Here is a 27,894-nt window from a genome sequence, read left to right as displayed (position 1 = left end):
CATTTGAGATTTGAAAATGAGAAAGCCAACATTTTGCGCCAAAAAAGGGGCCGGGACTCCTTTTACAGGACTGGATCCCTTCTGTCAAATTGAAAGAGAAACACGAAAGAGCCAAGGTCTGGGATCAACTCATTGGATTGGCGCATTTGTAAAATTGAGCAAAAGAAACCAACCCTCACTCACATGTTTGCTCTCACTGTCGCTTTAGAGGTCACCTGAAGCGGATAGGCCTATGAAATAATGACTGCAGAATGGTAGGAAAAGAGTCCTGGACACCCGCTTTGAGAATGTTATGGAGTCTCAAACATAAGGGGCCAACGGTCATAAGACCAACTTGTTTGGTAGCAGCATCATCAAGGATGGGAAGATTTCTTCTCTAAAAGCGACTCAGCTGCTGACCTTTAAGGCTTTGAAGCTGGAGTAGAAACTGTGATGAGACTAGCCTCAGCCCATATCTTAGTAACGGGAGGCACAATAGGATTTAAGGTCGCAGTGCAGTGTCACCCCGACAGCTTCAATCAACAATCTACAACAGAATTAAAAAAAATGTCCATAAAACTTCAAGAGGCTTTAACTCTTTTATTGTAGTTATCACAAAAAACGTTAGAAGAGAAACTTGTAGAAAACTTCATCATCCACAAGATTTGCCATGGGAAACTATTGCACTGAAGGGCCTCCTAAAAAAGAGATGTCACAACAACTGTCTCAAAGTCAAAGCAAAAAAGAAAGTGTTTACTCAAGCAACGACAACTTCAATCAAATGTAATTCCTAATTTGAAAACAAAATGAGAAGGGAAATTTCATACTCTACAAAAATGCTTATCATCATTCAAGAGAAATATTTTACAAAAAGATATAAAAGAGCGTGGAAATAACTAATTTGTGTGGACAAGACTTACTTTGCACAATTGTTAGGAAAAATACTATTTCATCATCATTCCAGAGTAAATAATTTTACGCTGACAGGAAATCAAGTGACAGGTGTTTTAACATCTTATCATTTTCTATTCCTATCTCCTTAAATTAAACTGCAGAACCATCCCTGTTTATAATGCAATCCGAGTTATTTATGTAGGAAATGTTCGGTCTAGTCTTTTTAAGGGGTATATGCCCACTATTATTAATTGATTTTTTCAACATGCTATTGCATGATAACTAGCCTAGCCCTAATTTTCAGCACGCAATATTAGAAAAGCTTACACGTAGGTGCTTTATAATACCTACACTGCATTGAAACTGCCCTGTTTTACATTATTTGCGATAACCGGCACTGATTTCAGTACCCAACCTGTTTTTAACAGATCTTATTTTTTATTTGAAACTATCAATTATAGGTACACATCTTTGTCCACGATTAATAAGGCAGCTTCCTATTAAATGGAACCCACTACACATTTTTGCATTTTTGGAATTTTCAGAAATTTCTAATATTGTTACAAAAAGAAGTTAATAATGATTTTAACTGTGTAAGTATTGAAAACTAAAGCTGGAAGATTTTGAAGAAAATAGGATTTATAATTCTTAATAAATCCTACATAATCTTAAGCTCATACTTAATATTTAAATTAAATAATGGTCATAACTTTACCAGAAATAATGAACATGTTTGGTTTCCAGAAAACCCATGCGCATATAGAGAACTATGGCAACAAATTGGGGTAAATGTATGGGTAGGAATAATTCACAATTAAATATCAGGATCGTTCTTCTATCAAATTACCTAGAATTCTTGCGGAATCAGTTCCAAGGTTATTTAATGAGGATCACTGGCACGACTACCACACGTTTGGTTCCAACAAGAGTGATGGGAGAGCATCAAGGTGTGGTCCAGCAAGATCTCCTGATTTGTGGCCTCTGGATTATTCCTTTTGGGGTATGTTAAAAAATAAGGTTTATAAAACTCTTATAACTTAGAAGAACTTCGAAATAGAATTGAGCAACCGTGCACAACTGTTACTGTTACTCTGTAATGTTATTTCTCTAATAGTGCGATTTCCAACCTAAAATTCACACAAAGAAGTGTTGCATATCATTTAATTCAGAAAGAAAATGACATTCAGAATCTGCTTTAAAAAAATGAAGTTTAAGATGGCTTCCAGAAACCGAAATGTCGAATTTCAAAAGTCACGCTGTCACGGTTTAGAGGGGAAAAAGTTGCAATGACACAGTAATCAAAGTAATTGAATTATACCATTAAATAAGCTAAGAACGACAGAATATAAACTAATTTCCAAAATGTCGTATTTTTTCGAAAATATTCCGAATTGATCGGAATTTTTTTAAGTTTTAAGACTGCATATTGCGCAACTTTCCCACAATTTAATCAGCTCTGTATCTCTTACCGGTTTTGAGATCCCGATACTTATTTGTGGCATATAAAAATTTTATGGTTTCAATTACATTTTCTTAGAATTCTATCAAAATTACTGCCAGTTTACAGGTTGAAACAACAAAATGATACATTTATTTAAATGTATATTATTTCATCTTTGAGAATCTCGATTTTTCGGATTTCAAAAACATACGATATGTTATATTTATATTGAACCATTATTGAGTTATTAACTTCTTAAATTAACATTTCCAAAAGAAAACAAGGTTTACAGAAAGAATAAGTAGGCAATTGCGACTGTTTGAACGAGTATTGAATTACAGTCTAATCCTAACTGTAAAATATGAGACAGACCAATCACAGGCAGTTTTAAGAGTGAGATATGAAATAGACTTATCTGTAAAAAAATCATTCTTTTGATTGATCCTCATTGATAGTGATCATGATCATCATGAGTAGATTATTACTAATAAAAAAAATGTAGGCAAAAGCCACTGGATTCTAAACAAAAAATCTATAAGTGGCAGTTTTTGGTTTTTTAGTTAACTAAGTGACCAATTTGGCCAATTTCTAAAAATCTCCTGTGTACAGCAACTGGCCAAAGGAAAACCGTGTGACAGAGAAACATAGATAATTGCAAGCGCGAGACAAAAACAGAAAACCTAATAAAATGTCTAGTAGGTGAAAACTTTGCGGCAGTGTTGCCAGAAGCTCATCTAAACTCATTCACTGATGGATTCAGTCACATAATTTTGTTATTGGCCTATTGAAACTAAGTTTTTAAACAAATGTACACAGAAACCGAACTAAACACAGGGCACTTATCGCAAATACGTTATAAAAATAAATGGAAATGATCAGAAATGTTCTAGTTGACGAATAAGAGAGCGTTTGACAACATTGTAACAAATTTTATGCCTACTTGGGGTTGGTTTTCAGTTTTCTGTCTTTGTCCCGCGCATGCAATAATCAATGTTTCTCTGTCAGTTTCATGGTTTTTTTAACCCTTTTGTATTTTTACCACACTTGTATACGAAACCAATGAAAATAACTTATCATTGAACCAAAAGACTAAGCTCTAAGATGTTTTTGCTCTGCACCCCGAAAAACTAACTGTACAATGCGTCTCAAAAAAACTCTGTTCATGACAATTTGAGATAAAATTCTGAGGATTTGAGACAAGTACACAAACTATACTAACTAAAACTAATAAACTTTGATCTATATCTAGTAATTTAGAAAAAGGTACTCTATATACTAAAATGAATTAATTTACACCAAGATTATTTATTTTAAGGCAACTCTTTCCAAAAAAAAGAGACGATGAAAAGATAAATTTCTATCCACATTTGGTCATATCTAATGAGTTTGGGGCCTGGGGCTTGCGGCATCGGTCAAAAGAAGTAAAATTTCATGTTTTCGGTCCTCATGAAAGCTATCTAAAGGACCAATTCTGAGAATTCTTCCGGCACAGATGCCGGCTTAAATACCGCGCCGTTGCCGAGATTCTTCCAATCTTTTAACGGTTCAAGATTTTTTGATATCAGTATTGAATAATTAGTACACCGGAGGAGAAATTATGTGCCATTAATTCAGTAAAAAAAAAACGTAAAATAAACTGAATTAGAAAGCCACATTGGCACAACGCTGAAATCTGGCAACCATGCAACTAAACTGTTTGAAGAACTAAAAATACAGTGGAACCTTAATCAACCCTTGTTCCCTCTCCCTGGTCTGATATATCTAATATGACTTTACCGGCAACGAAATAAAAATAAAATGTTTAAACACATACTTTCACCTCCGGATAAATTTATTCTTAGGATAACTTCTATAGAAATGACAGAATTGACCAATAGGTGCGTCTATCTTCACAGTTTCTATAGTAGTTATCTTATAAAAAATTCTGAAGTGAAAGTACTGGCCCTTAGTTTAATGCAATGCATTCCCAATTACACAGATCAGATCATCCGAAAGGTAAATAGGATTCTCGTAAATCGCACGGTGTCTTTAAAGTATGCGGCTATTAGAAATAGCTGAATTGTGAAGTTAAATCCGAAGATCAGAGGAAAGTTAAACGTTCCGTAAAAAAAGTCTGTCTCAACCAAGCATTTCATTTTAGTTAAATTTACTTTGAACTTGATTGATGCGATCACGCTTACTTAATTTGCAGATGGGTATACTTCGGATTTGTGACAGACATAATAAAACAATCTTAGCTCTGGGATTTTGAAAATAATATTACAATTTGGAACAAAATGAATCCAAATATTTAATGCGTTTTTTTTTCTGGAGAACATCGTTTTTAAGATATGAACCAAACATACTTTTTTTAATGGGACACCCTATATATTTTTGCAAATTTGAAATAAGCGAAAAATGACCTTTTCAAAAATCAACGTTTTATGAAACATGTGTAACTAGACTGCATTTGTTTTCAAGTTTTTTTCCAGCTCAGAAATACCAAAATGTCACCAGTGTCTTTCAAACTGTCTTCTGAGTCTTGAAAGTATTACAAGAGGTTTTCAAACGGTTTTTGCAAGTCAGAAACTCCAAAATGACATAATAACATTAATGGATTCTGGTCCTTTAAGATGTCACTAGAATTTAGAATTTTGAACTGTTTGCAGTTGCTTGGATTCTAAAGGTGGAGAGAAAAATTGGTAAACGTTTGTCGCGCTCTAGCGGCCAAACAGTTTAACCTACCAACCAGAGTGTCATATTTTTAGAAAGCCCATTTCTTTAGCTATCCATTGATGTATAAAATCTACACAGAATGTACCAAATTGGCGAGTTATTTACGATTGAGTAAAATAACGCATCAAAAAAGTGAAAAAAAAAAAAAAAAGGTCAACTTTGACGCCCTCTAGTGGCCAAATCGTCTAACCAATCAACCAAAGTTGTCATATATTCACAAAGCTCATTTTATTGGCTATTCATCGACATATAAAAGTCCATACATTATGTGTCAAATAAAAAACGAGTCACGTGATTTAGAAAACTTGTGGAAAAATTATTGTTTTTGGACGTGTTTTGGTCACGTCACACTTCACCAAAAAACGGTCAAAATGCTTTTCCACAACAGAGAAGTTAAAAAAAAATTAGAAAAAGGCAAAACAAAAGAGCGGGAAAAAAATCTCGTAAAACTGGTTGGAAAGCTGGAATACAACAATTAAAACATGTAAAAATGGCGGATATGTCACGTGATCTAAAAAGAGAATTGGTTAAAAGTCATAACTATTGTCAAAACCGAATTGAACACATAATGTCATTTTTTTTTTGTGATTTAAAAAAATATGAAATTAAAAAAATTTCCCTCTCTCTCTTTTACCCCAAAGGACCTCATTAGGAAGATATTTCCTAAAAACTGTGTCAAAGCACAAAAAAGTGCTACCAACTAAGCGTAACTCGGTTTTTTGAAAAAATATCAAAAAGTGTAAAAGGGAAAGTTGTTGGTAATTATACGCCCTACAAGATTGCGTTAGGGTAATTTTGCCCTAAAGGGCCTCCTCAGGGAGATATTCCCTAAAAACTGTGTCAAAGCACAAAAAGGTGCTGTAAAAGACCCTAAACAAGGAATAATTTTTTTTAGTCTGATTTTTTTGGTCTGACTTCTAAAAAATCTCTAAAAATCTAAGAACTTTGACCATCAACAGTGGAATCCGAGGTGGAATCAGACACATTTTCCTAATGACAATTATATCAAATCTTTCGATCTAAAGAATGTCACAGTACCCTTTTGATCATGTGCTTACTGGACACCTTGTAAATGCATTTAGCTTATAGAAAACCTACCTTGTCGTTAAATCAGCAAAACCCTAAAATCGCATCACTTTACCAAAGCACAAAAAATTGTGCAGTTCGAATAAAAAAACTAATGTCCGTTTTCCCAACACTGACTAAGTTAAGTTTAAGGACAGCTTATGTCCGTTTCCCCAACATTGGCTAAATTTAGTTAAAGGACAGCTTAGATAAGTTTAGTTTAGACTGTGTTATTTTGCACCTAATGTGTCACATACAAATCTCAACTTAGCTTAAGTTTAAAATCGACTTGAAAGTGTCGGAAAAACAGGCATGAAAGAGAAACAATGAATTAATATGATGAAACCAATCCAGATTGAAATGACAATAATGACATATGAGTTAGAAGTAGAATTACGCTTGTTATTTGAAATAAATGTAGCTGCCACTAACCTTACTTTCAGCTATAATTTTTCAATATTTTACTTCTTGATTTTTGCTGTTAACTGGTAAGACATGACAGCTTTCCAGGAATCCCGGAAGCCTATTCCAAGCACAAGTAGTAATATTAAGAAAAGAAGTGTCTGGAGCAGCGGTAAAATAAAGTTTTTCTTGTCCTTACTCAAAGAGAAAAAGATTCTGGATTCTGGACGGAGAGCGTGTAAGAATCTTAGAACTCTCACACATATTTAAGACATTAATTTACTACGTAACAAAATTTGGGTAATGTTTGGTCCCATCGACTAAAAGTGTTTTTTTGGATTCCTTGGGTCTCAAATAGTGGTAAGCGACCGTGGGAGCTCTCGGAAAATTGGAATAAGCTCAGGAAAATCGGAAAATTGTATTTATTAATTTTTTCTCAAAATTTGCCCTATATTTTAGCGAGGAGAAGAAATTTCTAGAGATTCTAGGAAGGTCAGAAAGAAGCCTTTAAAAGAAGTTTACCTAAGATTTTGGTAGGGTTGCCGAACCCCTAACCTACTTAAATTAGTCCATTTTAGGTCAATTTTTACCCATTGTATTATTATTTTTTAAGATAACGTATAATTTTGTTTTTTGACCGGGCCTAAACATAAAAACAATAAAAAAAAGAAGATAAAATATCAAAAACTAAAGCAATATTTTGCAAAGTTGGCAATATTTTTAAATGCAGCAACTTAATATAGGTATTGCCTTAAATGTAATATTTATTAATGGTTCTGTGAGACAATTTCTTTATTTTTTATTTCTGCTTTTGTTGATGTAAACTAATAGATAGATAAATTGGCTTAAAATGGCCTAATTTAAGTAGATTATGGGATAGGATACCCAACCAAAATCGTAGGTTGACTTCTTTTGAGGTCCCCTACCCTGACCATCCTAAAACCTCACATTGGCAAAAAAACCCGAAAATTACTGCCCACTGCTAAAATACAGAACAAATTTAGCAAAAACTCAAAAAGTGCATTTTTTCGATTATCCTTAGCTTATGCTAATTTTCCGAAAGGCCCTTTCCCACTATTTGGTACCCAAGAAACCCAAAAAATCACGTTTTGTCGATGAGATTTGTTACGTAGTGATGATAGTATGATAGAAGCTGGGTGGACTCTTCTCAACTAATCAGAAAGTATAGGTAAATATCTAAAAGTCAAACCTACTATGTCTTAATTAATGTAAGGTAACGCAATTTAATTTTATATTATGTAATCTGAAATTAAGTAATAAACAAATAAATACTATTAATTATACCGGATAGATTTATTGGATTATATTTTTCTCCCTCCAGAGCAATATCTATTCTCCTCTAATTTAATGTTGAAGAAAAAAAATCCTGGATCAGATTGAATAATTCAGTCGACACAATCCAGAAGACATGATTGAATTATGTTTATAATTAGTTAGAGTTTTACACGATGTGCTCATGATAATGGTTAGGGCATTACAAATTCCTGTGATTTTTTAGGATCGACTAGTCAATCCAAATAGTCCTAAGGCAGTGGAAATCAAACGAGGAGTCAGACAAGGTTGTGTTCTATTGCCACTCCTCTTCAACCTGTATTCAGAGAAAATTTTCACTAAAGCCCTCGAAAATGAAGAAGGTGGAACACGAATTAACGGCATTCCACTGAACAATTTGCGCTATGCGGACGATACAGTACTTCTCGCCGAAAACATGAGTCTGAGCTTCAAAATATGTTGAGTAACGTTAATATGGTCTAACACAACGTTAAAAAGACCAAATACATGATTGTTACCAAAACTAAAGTGCCAAATGAGGATCTGTATGTGGAAGAAGAAGAAGATTGATTTCGCTGTAGTAATCGCGGTCCTTCTGTATGGTGTGGAAGCTTGGACTCTGAACGTATATTACGAGCGAAAATTGGAAACCTTCGTAATGTGGACATACATATAAGAACGGAGAAGGGCGTGATCTTACATGAAGTTAAAAAGAGAATGAGATGTCAACGGTATAAAATTCTGCAACACATAATCCAGGGAAAGATCGTGGAAAGGAGAAGAATATCCTATCTTAGAAACTTACGAGAATGGTTTGCCGTCACGTCCTCCAACCTATTCAAAGCAGCACTTTCCAAAGAAGGATAGCAGTGATGATAGCCAACCTCCGACATGGAGATGGTACATGATATGTATGTACAGAAGATACTGATGGTACAGAAGATAACAATGATTTTGTGTCAGTTTATCTGATCGGACTGAACAACCGGATTCAATTTGCTCGATAGAAACGTAGTCATTATTGTCATTGCAAGTTCAATAACAGAATGGTAAAGTGCACTAATTTGAGCCAATACAAACCATTGTCGTTAACAATGCCAGACATAAACGTTGCACAATTTCTTTTATCGGTCGTGTTACCAAGATCATAATTTCCCTGAATAAAATATCCGCGCTGATCAGTTTCATATTCACGAAACACACACACAGCCAAAGACTGAAAATAAATTTTGTTGTTTCATTGGGCATGGGGCAACAACAGGTGACGGAGACCCCCCTTGAGTTCCGACCAGCGGACACCGGTCTCTAAACATCAAAGAAGCCGCTCGCGGGCCGCGTCAAAGCGAACGCTTAGATCAGAGCCAAACTTAAAAATTATAAAGCGCTTTGATGGGACCCCGGTGCAACATTTGTGCCCGACTTTGTGTCTTCTCTCCACCACTTCCTTTTTAATCGTTTTAGACGTTTTGTTCCCTTTTGAACCGTCTTTCAAGAACACATTTTTCGCGCTACACCTCTTTATAGATCGAAAGGTTAATGATGCTTTGATGCTTATGGTTTACGATTTTGATCACATCTATTTAAGTCGAGAAGCTGCTTAGGTTTTACATTGTATTGTAAAATATTATTGGATTATTGTCATCTGATAAATTATTAATATCAATAATTCTATTAGTATAAGGACCGGTACTTTCTCCTCCGAATAAATTTATTCTTAGCATAATTTCTATAGAAATTACGGAATTGACCAATAGCAGCGTCTGATTTCACGGTTTCCCGCTGGGACATTATGGTGTACAAACTGTAAGAATTAGTGGGCATTACTTGGCAATTGGCAGCATTACTAAGAATTAGTAGAGAATTGAGAAGATTGCCGAGGAATTAGTAGGCATTACCGGGCGTTTTAGGATCCAATATTATTAGAAGTTTGAAATGTTGGAATTAAAAGAAATTTGATGAGTGCTATGTTTTACAAATATTTTCATCTTTCTGTCACTACCGGTCTAACCGGAAGTTGATGTCAACTTGTGTATTTTAATTGGAACACTTGTGTATTATTGTATTTTTGAATAGTCCTATCGATTTCAAATATTTTTTATGTATCATAACCTATATCTATCTACAACAGTTTTCAAGTGTCATAACTCCTAACCTGAATGAGATAGAGCAAAACGGCTTGCATGTTCTTATCTTAACTTTTTGCGATCTATCATTTGATAATATTTTTAATTTTGACAGGTGTCAAAAATTTTATATCAGTAAAAAATTTGACACCTGTCAATTTTTTTAATATGACCACGCAATAGATCTCAAAAAGTTAAGATAAGAAAATGCAAGCCGCCATCTGATTCAGATTAGGAGGTATGACACTCCAAAAACTAAAAATGTCATTTTTCAAACGTCAGTATTTCGAAAACCGTTGCAGATAGCTATAGGTTATAATACATCAAAATATGTGAAATCGATAGCACTATTCAAAAATACAATAATATACAGGGTGTTCCATTTAAAACAAGCAAGTTAACAACTACTTCGGGTTAAACCGGAAGTGTCAGAAAGATAAAAATATTTTTAAAATATAGCACGCATCGAATTTATCTTACATCCAAAATTTCAAATTTCTATAAATCTTGATAAACTTTTAATGCACGGTTTGGATGGCTAACCCTGTATGGCCACCATTCATAAATTAAATAAAGTTTGGTACCTAATTCTTTTGTTGTTTTTTCGGATTTTATTTATTAAAATCAAGAAAATCCGTTGAAAAACTACAAAAAATTATGAATTTTGTAATTTGACTTAAAAATTTTGACACTTTTTAGTGGAGAAACCGTACCACTAACCAAATAACTTTTATGCGTCAATAGAAAGCTCATTTCATTGGCTATCCATTGACATATAAAAGTTTAGACAAAGTGTTGCAAATAAGCTAGTTATTAACTAGAATAAATGCACCAAAAAAGTCATAAAAAACTGTCCAACCTATCAACCCCATTTGAGATACCTACTTTTAGTAAGCTTATTTCATTGGCGATCCATTGACATATACAACTGTACAAAAAATAGTGCAAATTATTGAATTATACAGAAAAACGAAAGGATGCACCAAAAAAATGATGAAAAATGTCATCAACTTTGACGCCCCCTAGCGGCCAAATCGTCCAACCTGTCAACCTAAGTTGGGATATTTTTAGAAAGCTCATTTCATTGGCTATCCATTGATGTATAAAACTCTACTACAAATAGTGCGAATAAACGAGTTAGTGGAGATTAAACAAAGGGATGCGCCAAAAGTCATAAAAAAATTAGTCAACTTTGACACCTTCGCGCGGCCATACTATCCAAACTATTAACCCAGGTTGGATACCTTTAGAAAGCTCATTTCATTGGCTATCCATTGACGTATAAAACTCTACCAGAAATAGTGCAATTAAGCGAGTTTTTAGGAATTAAACAAAAGGATACACAAAAAAATTGGTCAACTGACGCTTTCTAGCGATTAGATTAGTCAATAAAAAACTCATCTTGTTTAAAAAATCCAAACAAGTTAGAGTAGTAACAGTCAAGAAAAACATTTAGTAATCTTTGAAGCCCTCTGGCGGCCAAACAAAGCAACCTATCATCACAAGCGACCATATTTTTGAAAAACCCATTTTATATTCTATCCATTGACATATAAAACTCGATGCAAATAAACGAGTTATTTGACATAAAGCTAGATTTGACTGAATTTGACAGCTACTCCTTTAACCTTCAATACCTCGGATATTTTTATAGTTACAGGGTGGTTCAATGTATCATTTTAAAGAATTTTTTTTTAAATAGACCTAATACAAACTTATTACTATACCTTAATTTTGAACATGTGTTCCATTTGAAAAACTAGACTTTCTGTCTGTTTATAACTTTTGACCACCCTGTATCATATAATTTGCCGTTTTTCTGCACCCACTCTTAGAAGAAACCAAAAATAAAAAAAAAACGTTTCCCGATATGTGTAAATTAGAAATTGTTTTGGAAACTGAAAATATCAAATATAATATCACATAAAATGGAAAATATCTCAAAAAACGGACACAGATAGGTATATGACATTAATACGCGAAATATATCTAGAATTTGGCGTAGAATCCGAAAATGCAAAAATATACAGTGTGTCTCATTAAAATAAGCAGCAGTTGACATCCACTTCCGGTTAAATCGTTGCACGCATATTTTCTTATTTTTACTTTTAAAAACAGTTTTTTAGACTCTCCAGTCGTGGTAATTCCGAAAATTAGTGCGTATTGCTGGGTTAGGTTAGTTATTGGGAATTATCAGGAATTACTGTGCATTACAAGGAATTAGTGGGCATTATAGAAACTAGTGTACAAACGTTACTCAGCGTAACTAGCGGTTTAGTAACAAAAGTGTTAAGAGATAGTACATCCAAAAATATGAGAAAGTTGCCATAAACATATCCTTTAAAATGCCGCTTTAAAATTGATACATTTTATGTTACAGTTATCCATTTAAGATGGATTTATAGATTGACACAACACAACACAATCACAGATTGTTACGTTAATTTATAGATTTCTTTGGCATAAAGCAAATGCTTGTGTATAAATGACAGGGCTTAAGGCTTTTTGTTATTCTCCATACAATAACAACAAAATGTGTAAGATAGTTGCAGTGGAGTAGAGTGGAGCATGGTGGTGAAATAAGATTAAAATAAAATTAATCAATAATTTATGTTGAATGATATTTGAATATAGTCAACAAAAAATAAGGATTCTTCTTTACCATAACATACAAATAACTCATTTTCATTGGTTAAACATACATAGAAAGTATAAGCACAACACGAAAGTTGAAACTTGGCCATATCTTGTGTATGTCTCATGTTTTAAGTTTCTATGCTATGCTTGTACTTCTGTTGTGTTGTGTCTATCTGCAAATCCAGCTTTACCTACCATTCAACAGTAGCATCAGTTTTTGATTACATGTGTCAGTAACTTTCAATATGCCACATCGATCTGCGTTCGAAAAATCTAGAATAGTAAGCCTCTCAGAAGACGAGTGATCATTGAAGCAAATATCCCACAAGTTAAAAAATTGCGTCCACAGCATACAATTGAACGATCAGGGGTACTAGTACTTTTCTATTCAATGTCCTAACCCTTCATAGGCCTATGATCTCTGAGGCAATTGAGTAGCTGCGCAATTTAGATATAGATATATAGTTTGTAATAATGTAAACGTAAAATAATGTAAAGTGCAAGATAACTGAAGAGTGCATACTAGTAGTATATGTACCCACGGTCAGTAGCGGTAACATACCAGGTGTCCAAGAGCACCCTGGACATAGGAGATTAACATGGGAAAACGGTTTTGATTTTTTTGCGCCTGTACGGTTGATTTGATTGAAGAATCGTAATAATGAAAATTGTAGTACCTATCACGGACTAGTTTTCTGTATTTTTTTCGGATCTCTAACTTGAGCCCTTTCGTCGTAAAACACGAACAAAAATGAGAAAATTTAAACTTTTGGCCTGCACTGTATAGACGGTTGTCGGGCAACGGGTAAACAAATCATTGTTGCTGGTACGGTTGCTCGACAACCGCTTATACAGTGCAGGTAAAAAGTTAAAATTTTCGCATTTTTGTTCGTGTTTTACGACGAAAGGGCTCAAGTTAGAGATCCGAAAAAAATACAGAAAACTAGTCCGTGATAGGTATTACAACTTTCATTATTACGATTTTTCGATCAAATCAACTGTACAGGCGCAAAAAAATCAAAACCGCTTTCCCATGTTAATCTCCTATGTCCAGGGTGCTCTTGGACACCTGGTATACTTTAGGCAGAGTAATACTTGTAAAAACTGGAGAGAGCGTGGGAGAATGTAGGTGAAAGTAGGAGAGGGTGTAGGAGTATATTGGCGTGGGTATAGGAGTAAGTGAGAGTAGAGTAGTAATGGAGAGGGTGTAGGAGAATGTAGGAGAAAAGTGGAAAGTGCGCGGGTAAAGGTAAGAAAGGTGAAGAGGGAGTATGAATGAAAGCGTGTAATAATGTAATAAATTTCAGATATACAGGGTGGTCCAGTTTTAAGTGTCAATAATTCACCATTTGATAGCCAATCAAAAAATAAGTTGACTTGCATTATGTCATTTTTCTGAAAAACGTTCCTAAGGAAGATACAGTCCTCCAAATTTCCATTTAAAAAATCGTTTTATAGTTTAAAACTGAACATCCAAGACTTGTGAAAGTCCAAATTTGTACTGAATAGTCTAAAAACTTTTTTACTACTAGGAATGGTCGCTTTCTCAGACTGCCATCCTGGTTGAGTGTCTGAAACTGGCATTCAAGAACTAAAAAAAGTCCGGAAATCAAGACAAATATTGTATTGTGCATGAAACTCATTTTTTACTACTAAAAATAATATAAAAGTTGACTTTTAATGCTAGAACTGACTTTACTAGGACTAAAGAGAGTCTAAAAGTATATTTTCAAGACTTTTAAGTGGTGTACAACTCAATTTTCTGGACTGGATAACAAGTCTAGAAGTAAATTAAATTTTCGGACTATTTTATTTCCAAAAATTAGTTCTCAAGACTATTATTGTAGCATTTGGTACCAAAATGTTTTACTTTTATTACTGAAGAAACTTGACTTTTGGAAATAGTCTTAAACTCGACTTTTCAGTCTTAAAAAGCACTAAAAACAAAAAGTCTAAATTTCTTAGAGATCCTACAATTTATTGCACCTATGAGTGTAGAAGTCAATTTAATAGTGAAGACGCTTGAAATAACATTTTCTAGACTATGGTCAGTGGACACACTGGCTTTTAGGCCTGATAAGTCAAAAACTTTGTAAAGATAGTCTTGAAACTCGATTTGAGGCACTGAAAACAGCCTTAAAAGACTAAAAACAGTCTAGTTTATTAAGAAATACCCGAATTTTTAGCACTGAGGTGTCTAGAAGTCGATTTAATAGTGACAAAGCTTCGAATGCCATTTTAAGTCTATAAAGAATGTAAAAATTGTTTTTTAAGTTTGCTATGTCAAGAACTTGGTGAAGATAGTCTTGAAACTCGATTTTCCAAGCTGAAAGCAGTTTTGAAGCACTAAAAATAGTCCAGAATTCGAAGAAAATGAAAATCAAAGTAAAAAGCACGAAAAGTTAGTTTTCAAGACAGTTTTCATGAATCTAATTTCAATGTCCTGCATCTAAGACTATTTTCAAGACTAAAATATTGAAATTTGTCTTCAAATTATGAAAATTTACTTCAAATGCAAATTTTAAGCTTCTGATGTCACTTCTCATTAGTTCAGTTACATTTTGGGGTTCAAGTCAATTTTTAAGGTTTAAATGTATGAATTTGTAGTAACAATAAATTCTTGAAAAAGTAGTCCATTTTTAGTATTAAAGTCTCTCGATTTGCATGAAAACTGGTTACAAACACAACTTTTAAGCTTCTGAAATGTTTATCTTTTCTAATTCAATTTTCAAAACTAAAGTCTTTTAGTTTGTCTGGAAACTATGAAAACTGGCTACAATAATATTTTTTCAAGTGAATTTTCCGTTTCCAAGACAATTTTTAAGTTGGGTTGGGTTAGTTTTGGGTCTTTGACCGTAATAACGTGTAATAAAGTGCTTGTTCCAAATTTAATCAATATTGCTCCAACGGTCTGACAGTTATGACAAAAAAACGATTTTTTAAACAGAAATTTGAAGGACTGTATTTTCCTTAGGAAGCACTTTTCAGGAAAATGACATAATGAATGTCAACTTATTTTTTAATTGGCTATGGATTGGTGAATTATTGACATTTAAAACTGGACCACCCTGTATGTTTGTCTGGTTATCTATATTGTGGTTTTTTTATATTATTTTAGATTTATATTTGTTTATCGCACTGTAGCTCCATACGCTAAATAAACAAATAAACCTTCCTTTTTTGAGATCTAACTTACACTAGTATTTTCAAAATTTACCAAAACTCAAATTTTGAGTATTTTTTATTTAATTTTAAAATATCATCATAAAAAAATTGTGATCTATTTATGACTGGTTTACCAACGTGTTTTGACTGTAACATTTTGCATCTGAACTGTCACATTCAAATCCCAACTGAGCTTAAGCTAGTCTTAAATACGTTGGTGCAATCGACCATTAAGCGCAATAAATTACCAGTCAATTATACGCAAATGTTGACTTTCATACAAATTGGCACACACTTAAATGCTTCGCACTTACTTGCGTGCATTTAATGATTTATAATATTATCACTTTTTACAGGACTGTTGGAACCTGGCCGAATAATGCTAATCCTCGATTAAAAATGTGCTGCTGCATTTAGTTTATCGTTGAATGTGGAAACTAATTGAATTGCTAAAGACACATTAAGCTTAGTTATGTCTGAACAAGTCTGGCGAGAAGCCAAAACTTGATATCAATTACATATTAAGAGTGATGTTTAATGGAACCGCGTTTGCCGGATATACGTGGTAATATCACGTGTAATATGTTGTAACCCACAAATAGGGCTAAGTAAAACACCATTAATAACGTGTTAGAAAGTTAAGGTATTTGTCATTGTAGACACAGAGTGTCCCAAGTTTTTATTATAAGAAAATACTACATCTTTGTTTAAATGGTTTATTTTTGACTATTTTTGAGATACAGAATGACCAAATTATACGAAAAATCAAAGTGACTTAGGATGACGTTTCAGCAGAAAAATTTTGCATTGTTGCCATAGTGTAGAAAATGGAAATTAAGGCTTAAAATGCTACTTGATTGTTTTTTACATTAAAAAAATCGCAATTGTGAATTGCACCCTTAAAACCAATGTACTCGTATCAACCATCAGCTTCTTAATATTACATTTTTGTTTTCACTGTGTAAGCAGATAGATACATAGATCACACTCTACTGTTGTATATTTTCACGTTAATAATACATTTTAACAAAAGCCTAAACTCAAGTCAAGAACAAAATTTCCCACAAAATTCTGTGCTACTTACTACTTTTAGTTAAAAGCCAGCCAAAATTGCAAAACAAACTCTGACACCCTATCCTTGATGAACTGCTATAGGCTACTTTTATTATCTATAAAAAAATCCTACATTCTTGTTTGCCTGGAAAAGCTAAAAGTTTGGCAACGTCGCACTACTTTTCAATCCTGCTTTATCATCCCAAAGCTCCTTAATTTCGCAAAATTTACATTTTCACCCTGAATCGCCAAGGTTTCTTGTAAACACTTTACCAAAGCATTTTTCCAGAACAAAATGTTTTCCTACTTCCCTGGGAACATGTTGGCAACGTCGCACAATTTTTAATGGTGTTTTGACACTAACGACAGTGGTCATGTGAGTTTTTTTTGAATTTTTCCTTTTTCTCATCATTTTTAAATTCTCCTGAAATTCTTTAAATTATCACAGTTTGTGGCTAAAATTACAAATAATCTCTTGAGCACTATTTAATTTCCAGCATTATCTTAATACATTTTTTTAAAATCTATAAATATTAACCATTTTAATAAAAACACCTTTTTGGTATAGAAATTTAACAGTCAATTAATTAAGTTTAATCTGAACTGATCTAAACTCAACATGTTAAATATTGTTTTTTGTTTACCAACGTCATATTAACAATTAACACAAGAAACATGATTACATTTCATTAAAGCCGACATACACTTGAAAATAAAATAAGTAAATGTGTCAAAGGTTTTTCCAGAACTACTTACCAAATGTCATAGATAATGCAGGGGCAAAATGTATTTTAATCACAATAATTATTGATTGGTTTATATTGTCATAAATCACTCTGTAAAATACTTGACAGCGGAATTTATGTTATATGATACAGTAATAATTAAAGTACTTTATAAAATACATCAAATATCACCCACCGCTATACTAGTTACAATTACCTTAGTGAATTGTTTGTGTATTGTTATTTTATTTATTCATAATAGACAATCTCGAACAACAGTATGCAATATGAGATTGGAATTGTTTCATTACTCTAATATAGTATATTATTTTATTTTAAACCATATATTTCCATAAAATAACATTATATTACTGTACTATGTAATTTACCTAAGGAAAATTGAGCAGGTAAGTGTAAACTTTCATCTCAAGCTGCTGCTTCCTGTTCTCTCACTTGGTGGTAAGAAGACAGTAATTCAATTAACACCAAGGAGATCAGGTGATGATAATCTGTCACTTTCAGAAATTTTTAAAGTCAACATTTCATATAGGGTTGAAAATAAAAATACTTTTCTACAGTATTAATTATGCTGGAATCAAAAACTGTGGTGGGAAAAACAACAGTTCTTTTTGAAATATTTTTATTTAGTTTCTTTAAATCCAAATATTGAAAATATTGGCATTCATATATTATAATATTATGTGGATCATTATTTGATCAAATCAAATCAGGAACTTTACAGGGAGGCATGAATCTATATTTATAGTGATGAAAGATTGAAATAGTAAGAATGTTCTGATAGAAGAAATATGCTAAAAAACTTACACTAAGACAAACAAGACACACTTATTTGTTTTGACTACCTAAATATGCACAGTATGAGAAACAAAATTGACAAGCTTTTACGCTTTTATGGCGTCAATTTGCTTAAAAGAACTCTTATTTCAGGATTATTAGTGTAGAAGAGGATAAGGCGCCTTGTAATTTAGTATTAGCATCAATTTTGAATGTAGATTTTAACTTGTGTGCCTTTTGCCAATTAGCAACATACTAATTTGAAAGCTTTTTATAAATGTTTCATGTTTTTTTGTCTTTAAACAAATAAACACTAAAATTGGCATGTCAAATGCAACTAGAGTGTCAGAAAAAACAATCTCACTCATTCCATCACAAACAGAAGCTTGAACTGAAATGTTTGGGTAGAGAATTACAAAATTTGAGATCATAAATGACTAATAATATCTGTGAACATCAGAAGATTTTTATCACTGATCAAGAAAAGTACAGGAATAACTTATGCAATACAACTATAATTGACTCATTTGAGAAGGTGAAACAGTAATAGCCCGTAAAGAACATGGGTGGAAATATACAAATAGAGGATAGAGATTAAAGACAATAAAAAGAAGAACCTCCAGAGAGAATAAATAAAAAACTAGATAAATGCAAACATACTCAATATGATTAAAGAAAAGAAATTTACAAAATTAATAGTTAAATTACAGAAACTTTCAGATAACATGTAGAATTATAGTACAAACAAATAAAAAATAGAGTTAATATGGAAATTCATAAGAAAAAAACAATATTTTTTGCAAAAAATTGAAAACAATGACGAGTACCTCCTAATAAAGTACTACCTCCTAATAAATTAATTCAAATGATAATTTCTATGGTTCTGATCCTACTATTGGCAGAGAAATCATTGTTGTTTTATTTGTTATTAACTATTAATCAATCTTCATTGTCAAAATACATGTTAATGAATTAAGAATAATTAACCGGAAAGGTATTTATTTACTATATTACACAAATATACCTAGATAAGTTTATAAAAGGACATATGCAGAGGAAAAATACCATCATGCAGATCATCTAATTATGATATAAAAATATGATAATTTGTTCACATAAACCTGTAATTATGTGAACAAATTATTATTAAATTATTAATTTTTGTCTTTCGTCTCCATATATGTTATATGTTATAGGTAGGTATGTGGTAGTTTATTGTTATGTTACCCCCTAAACTTTTGATTTTGAAAATTTTGTGATTTGTTATTTAACTATTCAAAATCAAGAAAAACCTTTGGCTTTCGCCTGTATTCTACAACTAGTTCATGAAGCCAGGGTGTAAGATTAGCACAAGAGAGGCAAACCAGGTTAAAACTGGCTTTCAGTAGACCATTCTTTAGGTTCAAACTTGTTGAATTATAGCTAGCTCACTTTTAGGATAAACTATTCAGAATTTGTCCTGTGGTTCAAATGTATAACAATTGAAAGGATAAAACTGATTAAAGGTCCAATCCTAATTGCAGAGTGTGACTTGTTAGTGTTTTGAGTTTCTAAAAGTATACATGTTACAGCCAAAACATTATTATACTGTATACTTACTTTAAATAAACTAAAAAACTTTAAAAACATAATATATTTACAAGTGGGTTATGGGAAAATCCCAGGCTAATTTACGTCAAAATCAGTTTGTCTGTTTGATAACAGATTGCACTGAGATCATTTTTGTGTTGAATTCTTTTAACAGAAAACCTGCATTTCTTAACTTCCTTCTTAACCTAGTGTGTTTTGTGACTGTGATATGTGGAAAAAACTAGCGATGGTTAAAGTACTGGTAAAATAAATAATTTACTTTACCAGGAAAATATGACCAGTAAATTACTGTTAAATTGCAAATACTGTGTTTCTGACATCAAATTTTGACACTGCTTTTCTCCATGTGTACCAAATCTATAGTGTTTATTCAGGTTATTAGATAGGAAATTTAATGCAGATTCCAAAAATGTGCTTAAAACAGTCATTTTCTCATTCCAAGTGGGTTTGACAAGCAATTTTGTCCCTGACTGTCAAACTATGCTCAAAATTTGCATAAATCAGGATTTAGAAAAAATGTCTTAAATAAATTGTTTAAATAATAATATCTACAAATTTGAGTCATTTTTCTCATATCAAATACATATTATTTGTCTTGATTTAAACAAGAGGTAATAAAGGAAAGTGACAAAAAGCTGAAAATACTATTATTTAGAAAAAGCTATATTTATACAATTCAAACCTCAATTGGAACATTTGGAACAAAAATCACTTCAGAAAAGTTTCACTCCATTTATTTTATTAATGATACCTAAACCAGCATTTCTTAAAACAATAACTAACAAATCAAAAATCAAACCACCCAATTATTCAGACTTTATTTTACAAAAACATTCACCAAAAATTAATGAAATGAATGCTTGAAACAAGGACACTCTGTATACTATCCTACTGAGCTTAGTAAATGCATTTCACAAATTTTTGACTTGGGCCGTGATTACCCAACTTCATAGTCATAGTGGTAATCATAAACATAATTTTTGTCTTGGAACACATAGTAAACAAAATCTTCCTGTACTGGAACTCCGTGTAATATAAGTAGAGTAACTGCCTACTTATCCGCTATATTGTAGGTGTCAGACATTCTATGCACAAAGAGCTAGAAAGCCAAAAGATGGTGAGAATTAGAGTCCTTTAAGAGGTGCCAAATTCATGTGATCTTGTGGCTTCCTACTGGCTTGAACACAAAAGGCCGAATACCAAGAATATAGTAGACTAATAGAATTCTACTCTACCTACATTACACGGAGTCCCAGTGCTGGTTACTTGTTACTTGTTTACTAGGTGTCTTGTTGTAATGGACAAAAATTAAGTTTATGATTAGGTACAACTATGACTAAGAAGTTGGGTAAACCAGGCCTCTCACAATTTGATTTTCAGGTAATTCAGGTTAGAATCAAATATCAGAAACAAAATATAATTTACCTTGATATTTACAGTAATCAGATTCAATTGCTGAATCTTGCTATAACATAATATGGAGAATAATACCTTTTAACCTGAGCCCTAACTTCTTGAGAACAAAATTGAATTCGAGAATTGATAAAGAAATTAATCCCAGAAAAACTGGCAAACACAAAAAGCTTTGTGATCATGCAAATACAGCAAAATTCAGCTATAAACAAGCCTTCTTAAAAGGTTCAAATATACCTTTGTAGAAATGTAATAAAGCAGATAGAAGGTAGAATATCAAACCTTCAAATAAACATACAGATAATATTTTAGCTTACCTTTAATTCAGCCAAACGGTCTGTTGACTTGAGCCTTCACGATCTATTTGAAGGAACTTCTGATGTTTTCATATCCAAAATATAAACACAACACATTTTTATGCAGTGGGAAGACCAAATAACCAAAGAAGCCTGGCTAAATCTTAACGAAACTACTTGATCACGTGTAAATGAGTAATGGGAAATAGCACCAACTAGAGTATCTTGTAACTTGACGGAAATTTGTAAAACTTATTACAATACAAAGGCAAACAATTCAACGAAAACCCCAAAAATGTTGGAAAAATAACTGCAAAAAGTGGACGACCACTTCTTCCCTTTTTTTAATTTCCGCTCCACCTACCAGCCAACTGTTGAACTAATTATGGCCTGACTTCACGCCAATACGGTAAACCGATGCGTGAGTCGTTTTATCGCGTTAACCCAATGTCAAATGTCAGAAGGGGAGTAGAATTGTAGAATATTTGAAAAATGATTTATACATCGTTTACTATTAAACTGGTCACTGGTTGTAAGAACGCATTTTTACAGATTACAGAACATGTTTTTACTCTCCGGGAGGCCCTACCGACTCTCTCTCCTTAAGATCGAAGTAACCACGCTGATAGCAAACCTTGCTTCTGCGCTAACACCTTCTCCTGACTCTATCACCTGTATAAACTAATTAACGATCCCTCCCTCATTCCCAACTAAGTGGCAACTACTACTATCACTATCACTGCATCCTGCACATGCTAATCAATACTGCTTGTCACCCTCTCCCTATCTCTAGGGTACCTCATGGGCGTCTCTGCACATGGAACATGTGAGCCTACTTTCTGGCGTTCGAGAGCTACTCACAGCTCATCAGCATCGTCTCTCTCTGGCGCTCCTAAACGCCCTGCTTCCACGGTTTAATATGCCCCAGCTCTCGTCTAGGCTTTCATGCCAAGCTCTAAATTGACGCCAGTACACACGATCACAGAGAGCCAAACAATATATCAGCCTCTGCATGCACCTGACGCTTCGGCTGGTCTCATATGCCCTCTCTACACTAGGTACTAATTTCTGGTAATGTCTGAACAGACACACCCTTCTCATATTTACGATCTAACTACTGTGTATACTACCAAATCTACTATTTCTCCCACCAAAGACAATTGGTCTTCACTCAACACATGAAGCAAGTATAGTAGATAGTAGCTACGACCCTACAACAGCATAATAGTATTGTCACACCCGTGTTAGTAGTTACGGTGCACACCCAGTAACCAGCATAGCCAGCAAGGTTAGGTTAGGTTAAATATAAAAGATGCACCGTAGCTCGACTAAATCACCGAACTCTGGGGTCTTCCCCAGAGGGAGGTCACTGACTGATCTCTGGGTGAGTCTGGGTACGCTTCTTGTGTAACGTAAACGTGGAGCATGAGGTGACCAAGTGCCACACCCAAGAATCAGCCCTAGCAAAGAAAATAGTGTGGGCGAGCAGCAAGAGTTGCCGTACCAACTTACCTCCCTTTGATAGTACCACACCGTTTTTACCGGAGTCTAGGGTTCATTCATCCCCGTTAAAGCGTTAGCCCTCCGCGCCCTCTGTATGTATTGAACAATAAAGCGAGTTACCAATAGACCAAGTTTTCTTCCCTCTGATCTGAACCCCTTAACGTGACAGTATAACTCCTGTAAATGTAATATAAATTAAACACTCGCAAAACACCGCGCCTTGCAATTGGCAGAGTACCACCCTGTATGAGATATTTGCTTGGCCATTTCAAAGGGAGCGATATCAACTCAATAGACCATGGCTATCTTAACATTCTCAACCATGGCGTGGAAGGACACTTTAAATATTACTGGCTGACATGGATGACTATAATATAAAGTACTGAACAGGTGTGGAAAACTTAATTTGTTAAACATTTCACGGTAAGTTTTTTAAACAAATCACGGGTAAGATGCGAGTGGATCAAAGGTGTGATCATTTTGCATTTGCTTAAATTACCACTTTTTAAGAAACAGTAAGCAGAATAGGTAGTCCCTTCTTACCGTTGATTTCAAAAGTGTACGAAATTAAGTTTTCCACACCTGTTCATTTTATTATATACTATTACGTTTTCATTTTTAATATTACATTCCACCTAAAACTTGTTTTTCAGCACGGAGCAAGAGATCGTAAAATTATATAACATCTCCTGATCTACATGATTGAACTCAAAATCATACTGCTAGGCAGTATCGTGTGTATTCTTATCCAACATTCGCACGACGCCGCGGATTGTAAGTGGCCCCTAGTATTTATTGATAGCAAAATGGGGAGATGCGTGATTTTCCCTAAAATTATTTTAGCCAAACTAGGAGCCACATAAGTAGATTTGCACCCCTGGCGCGAAACCTGCAGCCCTTTTCGAACCGAAACCGACGGGGATGTCTGGCAAAACCATAGTAAGTGTAGCTCAAGAACTTCCCTGACTATTCTAGAGAGCTCGGTGGCACACAAACACATAATGTGCTAGTGAGCTAGCTACAAGGCTCACGGATTTTCCGCCGGCCTAATAAAGTTCCCATGCTGGTGCGGAATAGGCGACCAAAGTCCTTAAAGGGATTACGCAAATCTTCTTTCTCCGTTTTGGGTTGCTCACTGATGAAGAGGCCGGTCGGCCTCGAAATGTTTGTATTACATGCTCTTAAGCATTGAGACTTGTTTTCTTTTACCTGGACCACATCCCAAGAACTTACCTAACGTATTCTAACAAAGGGTTCAAGAAATGACGCAACGCGTCAAGCGTATAGCAACCACGTGAAGAGAAAATGTTCTGCTTTTGAGACAGAGAGCTTGACAGTTATCAATTAATACATCGATCTACTCCGACAGCCAGGCAGCCCTAAAAGTACTTTTTAGAGCTAGGATGAGCAGTAGACTGACACAGAAATGCTGCGAAACCCTTTACAAAGTGGCGGAACAGAAACAGGTAAACTTTCATAGGGTAGAATTCGTCAAGCTCGGATCTTCAGAAAGCCAAATAACTGCCGAACTTCACATTTAAGTAACAGAGAGGTATGAACAACTACCGCTCTAAATGACTAGGCGCTAAAGGTACCACAGAAGCGTGGCAAAAGGCGAAAGGATGCAGACAAGCTTGAGGTTTAATTGGTTTCTCTACCGAAAGCCAAGGCAACATCTAAATGATTGATCAAGGAATCGCTGAGCCTTGAAAACGCTAGTTCTGACAGGCCATTGTCGTCTCAACAAATATTTGCATCTTATAGGAATTGGTGAAAGCCTCGTATGTTCACAATGTGAAACGGTGGAAGAATCTTATCGCCTATTAGGAGTCCGCCACCGCTGATCGTCAATCAGGAGGCGCTTTCTAAGGGCCACCTCTTTCCTGCGAGGAACGATCTTTCTTGGAATGGAGACGAATCTTTGCCTTCATCAGAGGCACCCGTAGATTGGGTGAGAATGCTGAGGTGGAGGCGAATTTATGCAGGATGGCAAAGGGCCTTTGAAGCCTATTCGCCGGATCTATATTTATTTTGTCCACTACCTCAGTTTTTTTCAGTCAAAAGAAAAACTCTTATAAAACATTCAACACCTGTAGTGAACCAAGTTTAAGAAAAGTATGGGTTCAAACTGCGATTTTTTTCATCTCTATTGTCACAGTTTGGCCCCCCTATTTGCACCGTCGTATTTTAAACCGAAGTTAGCTTAGTTTTGAATGTGACAAAATAGGTGGATAATGTCTCTAAACTACGCTTAACTTAAACTTGGTTTAAAGTATGCTGTGCAATATACCCCGTTATTTACCCTGTTATTCGTTTACTACGTTGTTGGTCGTTTACTGAGTAATTTGATATGAAAATTGCTTCATCACTTGACAGAACTAATCTACTAGTAGTACTAGTACTAGTAAAGTAGTAAGAGCAGAGCAAGTCTACTAGTTTCCAGTCTTCCTTTCTTGTTTGGCAAGTCTTCTTCCTTTCTTCTTTCATTCGACGAACTTCATCTATGTTTATATTATTTTATTTTGATTTCTGTACAGATTACTGATTAATTTATTTTGTAGAATTAATGCCTATTATAGCCAAGTTTCGTTCTGTTTCTAGTTAAAAAATTACAAAGTAAATAATTATTAAAATAAATTAATTGTAGTTTAATTTGTTAATATAATATAGTTCTATTTCCAGTTTTTTTTTTCAATATGAAGATATTAGAATTGTATAGTGGTATTGGTGGAATGCATATGGCATTTAAAGGTACTGTAGTAGTAGTACACTTAATAAGATCAAGTACATTGCACAGTATATGCCAAATTGGTTCAAAACCACATTTTTTACAGAAAGTGGGACCTCAGGGACTGTTCAAGCAGCAATCGAAATAAGCCCCATTGCAAATTCAGTTTATAAGCACAACTTTCCAGCTACTAAATTACTCAACTCAAATATTGAAGGTTTAACTGTAGAGTTTATAAACTCACTTGATGTAGATACAATTCTAATGTCACCTCCCTGTCAGCCATTCACTCGAAATGGCAAGAAGTGTGATGTGAAAGATGCAAGAACAGACTCCTTTCAGCATGTGTTAAGTTTACTGCCAAATTTGCATATTGACAATATATTGGTGGAAAATGTAAAGGGATTTGAGACTTCACAAATGAGGAACTTACTAATAAATACTTTGAAAGATAATGGTTATATTTATCAGGAATTTTTATTGACACCAGCTCAATTTGGTGTTCCTAATAGTAGATTAAGATATTACTGTTTGGCAATGAAGTCAAATCAAAGTTTTCCCTTTGAAATTCAAGACACATTGGTATATACTTTATATTGATACTTAATAGCCAGATTTATACTGATCTAAGAAGTTTCAGCTGAAAACATTACCAGGAAAGGAGCCAGAAACTGAATGTTGCCAAATTAAAGATATACTTGAAAATGTACCAACAACATCAATTTATCACCTTAAAGAAAATGTTTTAAGAAAGAGACTTAAAGTATTAGATATTTGTTTTAAAGACTCAAGAAGATCCTGTTGTTTTACTAAGGCATATGGGCGTTTTATAGGTAAACAACAACACTATCAAGTAAAACAGAAATAATGTATTTTCTTAGAGGGTACAGGAAGTGTATTTGCACCTGATGATGATGCAGACAAAGTAACGGAAACTCTTGAAAAGTTGTACAAAATGGACAGTAAAGGAGATGACTTTTTACTTTTAGCACAGTCCTTAGGACTTAGATTTTTTACGCCAATAGAAATAAGTAGAATTATGTGCTTTCCTAAGTCGTTTTCTTTTCCAGACCATCTCAGCAATAGGCAAAAATATATGGTGCTCGGGAATAGTATCAATGTTAAAGTTGTATCTGAACTAATAAAGTTGTTTCAGTAATGCACTTTTTATTATTTAATTACTTACTGCCTATTAATTTAGTTATTTATTAACTTATTTTTTTTTGCAAGTAATTTGTGAAATAATCTGTAGGAAGATATTAAATTTTACTCAATGTTCCTGTGTATAAAATTCGATTCATTCATTTAATTTATAAGAAATTTTGTTTGGGTTCTAAAATTTTAGCATTCATATTTTTGGCCTTTGCTTGTTGAGGTTTCCCAAACCAAAAAAATTCCTTTGGGTTATGAAAGGGGGATCTCAATCTCAACCAGGGTTGCCAGATCTGTCGACAAGATTTCTTCAGTCCAAATAAAAAATCCCCAAACCGTAATTTTTCTTCTGTTTCCTAGAGATGTCACGTTTCCTTGTTTGACACGTACTACTTGGTTATTATGACAGCTAAAAGGTTCGTTCAAACTGTCAAAATATAATCCGTAATTTTAGCTTTCTTTTATTTCAATACAATTTTTTTCCAAAAATTATATCTAACCGAGATATTTGACATGAAATACAACAGTGTAACTGTACTAGACATATTGAAGGTGTCACAATTTGACAGCTCCTAACTTGGTCCCTATGGTAGTTAGGAGATTCGTTCAAACGTTATAATGTAGCTCGTAATTTTGACTTCTTCTTTTACCTGAATACAATTTTCTTTAAAAAATTACAAATAACCGAGATATATTACATATTACATGAAATACAACAGAGTATTACTGTAGGTAGTAGAAATAGTGAAGGTGTCACAATTCGACAGCTCTTAAATTCGTCCTTTTATGACAGCTAGGAGATTCGTTCAAACATCAAAATGTAGCTTATAAATTTGACTTTCTTTTACCTAAATAAAAATCACACAATTTAAACCGAGATATTGACCATTAAATAGAGCAGTGCAAGTGAATATAACCTTTTTAA

General features: G+C 33.7%; 2 protein-coding genes across 3 annotated transcripts in view; one reads left to right on the top strand and one right to left on the bottom strand.

Annotated features, from left to right (window-relative positions):
* Positions 1-21,970, bottom strand: part of Axn (protein axin) — an 80,914-nt gene extending 58,944 nt beyond the window's left edge. For both annotated transcript variants that reach the window (XM_081983837.1, XM_081983866.1), the window contains exon 1: positions 21,608-21,970. The gene's annotated coding sequence lies outside the window, so the exon portion shown is untranslated. The remainder of the gene's footprint in view (positions 1-21,607) is intronic.
* A 3,651-nt stretch (positions 21,971-25,621) lies between these two features.
* On the top strand, positions 25,622-26,978 carry Mt2 (tRNA (cytosine(38)-C(5))-methyltransferase). Its single transcript, XM_081983587.1, has 5 exons — positions 25,622-25,705; positions 25,773-25,840; positions 25,924-26,399; positions 26,458-26,650; positions 26,699-26,978. The coding sequence occupies exons 2-5, from the start codon at positions 25,786-25,788 to the stop codon at positions 26,974-26,976; spliced, it is 1,002 nt and encodes a 333-aa protein (XP_081839713.1). The 5' UTR covers positions 25,622-25,705; positions 25,773-25,785; the 3' UTR covers positions 26,977-26,978.
* The last annotated feature ends 916 nt before the right edge of the window (positions 26,979-27,894 follow it).

Source organism: Ips typographus, linkage group LG1 (assembly GCF_016097725.1).
Source record: "Ips typographus isolate SLU linkage group LG1, UJ_Ityp_2.0, whole genome shotgun sequence".
Classification (NCBI taxonomy): Eukaryota; Metazoa; Arthropoda; class Insecta; order Coleoptera; family Curculionidae; genus Ips; species Ips typographus.
Note: the sequence above shows the minus strand (reverse complement) of the source record. Positions and strands in the feature narration are given on the sequence as shown.